Source organism: Syzygium oleosum, unplaced genomic scaffold (assembly GCF_021117445.2).
Source record: "Syzygium oleosum isolate NSW1041296 unplaced genomic scaffold, Sole_v2.1 Sole_v2.09, whole genome shotgun sequence".
Classification (NCBI taxonomy): Eukaryota; Viridiplantae; Streptophyta; class Magnoliopsida; order Myrtales; family Myrtaceae; genus Syzygium; species Syzygium oleosum.
In genome coordinates this window covers 751006-754237 of record NW_026607493.1, presented here as the reverse complement: position 1 = coordinate 754237, position 3232 = coordinate 751006, and the positions used below count along the sequence as shown (strand labels likewise).

The 3232-nt window shown below is 51.7% G+C and overlaps 1 protein-coding gene across 1 annotated transcript; it reads left to right on the top strand.

The window, feature by feature from the left end:
• The first annotated feature begins 1194 nt into the window (after positions 1–1194).
• LOC115680398 (uncharacterized) lies at positions 1195–3011 on the top strand. The gene has a single exon (XM_030604197.2). It carries the CDS (start codon positions 1617–1619, stop codon positions 2295–2297), a length of 681 nt encoding a protein of 226 aa, XP_030460057.2. The 5' UTR covers positions 1195–1616; the 3' UTR covers positions 2298–3011.
• Positions 3012–3232: the final 221 nt, after the last annotated feature.

Here is a 3232-nt window from a genome sequence, read left to right as displayed (position 1 = left end):
GGTGGCCATTGGCTAATGCCGATTGGATTTTTCAGATCGACAAAACACACGGGCTTCATTTGTACGAAACAAATGGTTTTTGGCAAGTTAACCAAGGGATACAAGCGAGATATCCACGTGATTCCTTGCATGACGCCAAAAATCTAGAACGGCATGGCACACCCCCAAAAACACGCAGATTAAAAAAAATAAAAAAACTAGGGGGGGCGGGGGCGGGACGACCCTCGTGTTTCGGTTTTTCCGCATTGAGAAGCTCGCCCCCCCCCGTGGATCCACGCGTCATGCTTATCCGGTCGATCCAAAAGGAGGAGTTTTGCGCCTTTTTAAAACGATAAGCACGACCCGTTTTGCGGCTAATGCTTCACCAAACCTCACGAAAATGACTCGTTCTTTTGGGGTGGGCGGGAGGGAGGGAGGGAGGCGGGGGGGCAGAGCCGCTAGATTTGGTGAGGAATGTTTCTCTCGCACAGAGAAAAACGCTCAGGGGACACGTCATAATTCACCATAACTCGTCACAACGACTCGATTTATATGATTGTATTATAAAATCCGGGAAAAAAGTTGAAAGCCTAATCGATCGAAATGACGAGAAAAACGATCCGTATCCGTCGTCCGGGAATGCTTACAAGACAACACACACACACACCCCTGTCGCGTGCCCCGAAAACACAGCGTCAATACCGCTCCACCGAAGCCGGTGACGCTATAACCGCAGGAATCGAAATTGACCGGCGGGCGGGCGAGATGTTTCCGGGGTGTTGGGGGGGCCCACGCCCCGGACTTCAAAGGCGGAACTTAAACGTTGTTTAATCCGCCAGGAAAAGAAAATAAAGCAAAAAAGAGAGGCGAAGAGAGAGAGAGAGAGAGGGAGAGGTGTACGTTCAACGTTGTACGTGACGAGGGGGGTCGCTTTTCTATGCGCTCCACGCGCGCGTGTCCACAAACCCCCATCACCTTCCCCCTCTCTCTGTCTCTGTCTCTGTGTCTCTCTCTCTTACATATATACGAAAATTAAAAAAAAAGAAAGAAATAATATTTGTTCGTCTTCTTCGTTTGTTCATGGATGGGAGGGAAGGGAGGCGAGGGGGGGCATCATCATCGCCGACGATAATCGGGCGCTTCCTATATAAACCCCTCCAAACACACTTTCCCCCCTCCCGTCCACACCCAGCCCTTTTCTCTCTCTCTCTCTCTCTACCAAATCTTCCCCGCTCTCTCTCTCTCTCTCTCCCTCTCTTCGAAACTATAAATCCCAGTCGCCCCCACTTTGCCCCCATTGCAACAGACATCAGCGACTCTCTCTCTCTCTCTCTCTAAAACATCTCAGAAGCCATATCTCCCTTCCCTTCTCTCTCTCTCTCTCTCTCCCCCACACGGCCAACTACCTTTCTCGGCCGATTTTCTTTTTCATTTTCTCGAGAAAATTGAACCGACCCACTATATAGCCTCCCACTTTTCCCCAACCATCCCCACTTCAACCTATACGTCATCATCTCTCTCTCTCTCTCTCTCTCTCTCTGTGCGCGGGTTGACATTCCTTAGCCTCGCGACTGTGGTGTTATTTGAAAGCGGAAGACGTTTTTCCCTTTTGCCTGTTTCTCTGCCTCTCCCTGACAATGGAAGAGAAGAACGACAAGAAGCGAGCGCGGGATGACTCGGCCGTCGACTCGCCCGAGTCGAACCTCACTCGGGTCGACTCGGCCTGCTCGGACCTCGGCTCGCCCGAGTCGAAGCGGGTCCGGGCCGGCTCCGAGCCGAGCCCCGAATCGGCCGACTCGGATCTGTGCTCGCCGGAGGCGAAGCGGATACAGGACGACCTGCTCAACATACTCGACGACTCCGAGGGCGTCACGGACCGGGATCCGGCCATCCAAGGCCTCGATTCCGTCATCAGAAGCTTCGAGGAGGAGATACTCGTCCCTCAGGTGCAGTCGGTTCTGGATCTGTGCTTGGAAGCGGCCGAGACCCGGTCGGAGCTCGGTTACCTGCTGGAAGCTTCCGACGACGAGCTCGGCCTGCCTCCGAGCTTCGGTTCCTCCGCGGAGGACGACGGCAAGGTCGCCGACGCCGAGTTACCGCCGGCGGGGTTCGGATTCGGCGAGACGATGGCCTTTGAGAACGAGATGACGGGTTACGACTCATTCGAGTTTGTGCCCGAGGCTAGCAACAGTAATAACCACGAAACGGGCAACGAGTTTGTGATATTAGGCGGGTTGTTCGATTTCCCGGAGGGTAGTTCTGAACCTGACGACGGGCCGGAGATGTTGTGGCGGCCGGAGTCGCTGCCGGCGATTTGACCGTTCGTTTTTTCAGGCAGAGGGGCGTTTCGGGTCGCCGGAACGTCTCCGACGACGACGCATACGGTGTTGATATTGATAGGTTGTACATGTCCACAAAAAAAAGAGAGGAAAATCATGATTAAGTGTTCCCGTGAGGGTGGATGAACGAACGAAACCTAATCGGCGTGTGTTGACAAATTTTCTTTTTTCTTTTTATATCATTTTTCCCGTAGAAATTCACTTAAATCGGGGTATTAAAATAAGAAAGACGGCGGAGAAGTTCTTGGCCAGCGCGAAATGCAATGCGGGAATCGGGACTTAAATTTGAGAAATGAAAAGGAAATGGAAATTAAGAAGCGAGAACGCGAAGGGCGGATGCGTAAATTTGAGACTTCGTGAGATCACGTGACTGGGCAGGTGCGGAAGTCCTGTGTTTTTTTAGCCAGTGACCAAAGCAATGCGAGGAATCTTAAGCCTTTTCGCAGGCGCCTTCCCCGGTTTTGGACTTCAAAAGCAAACCGCCATCACGTGGATTGGCACGAATGCGACCGTTTTGCCATGGCCTAACGACCGTGTTTTCTAGTTGACATTATCGATGTCGAAAATACCGATGATGCAGCCCCTTAGACTTTATCAGCTCGCCACCTTTCCTCTGCTTTTAAAAACATTTAAGCCGCATTTTTCGTATCGTTTAAGGAAGTTAATTGTCTTTAGACGAAATTGTTCGTACGATTCCTAGATTTCCTGCTACTCTCGAAATCCCGAAATTATAGCCGAAAGACAACCGCCTGACTTTTATCAACCCCGGTGTCAACGGGTAGATTCGATTTGAACTTTCGTAATGCCCGCACCCACCCTACGTGTTTTGTGACCTGGATACCGCCCCATCACCTACGGCCACTATCTTTTACTGTCGAGCTCCGCCTCGCCGTTCTTGCAACTATTGCTGCCAC

Coding starts and splice junctions, on each gene's coding strand:
- LOC115680398 (XM_030604197.2), top strand. CDS start 1,617: ATGGAAGAGAAGAACGACAAGAAGCGAGCGCGGGATGACTCGGCCGTC.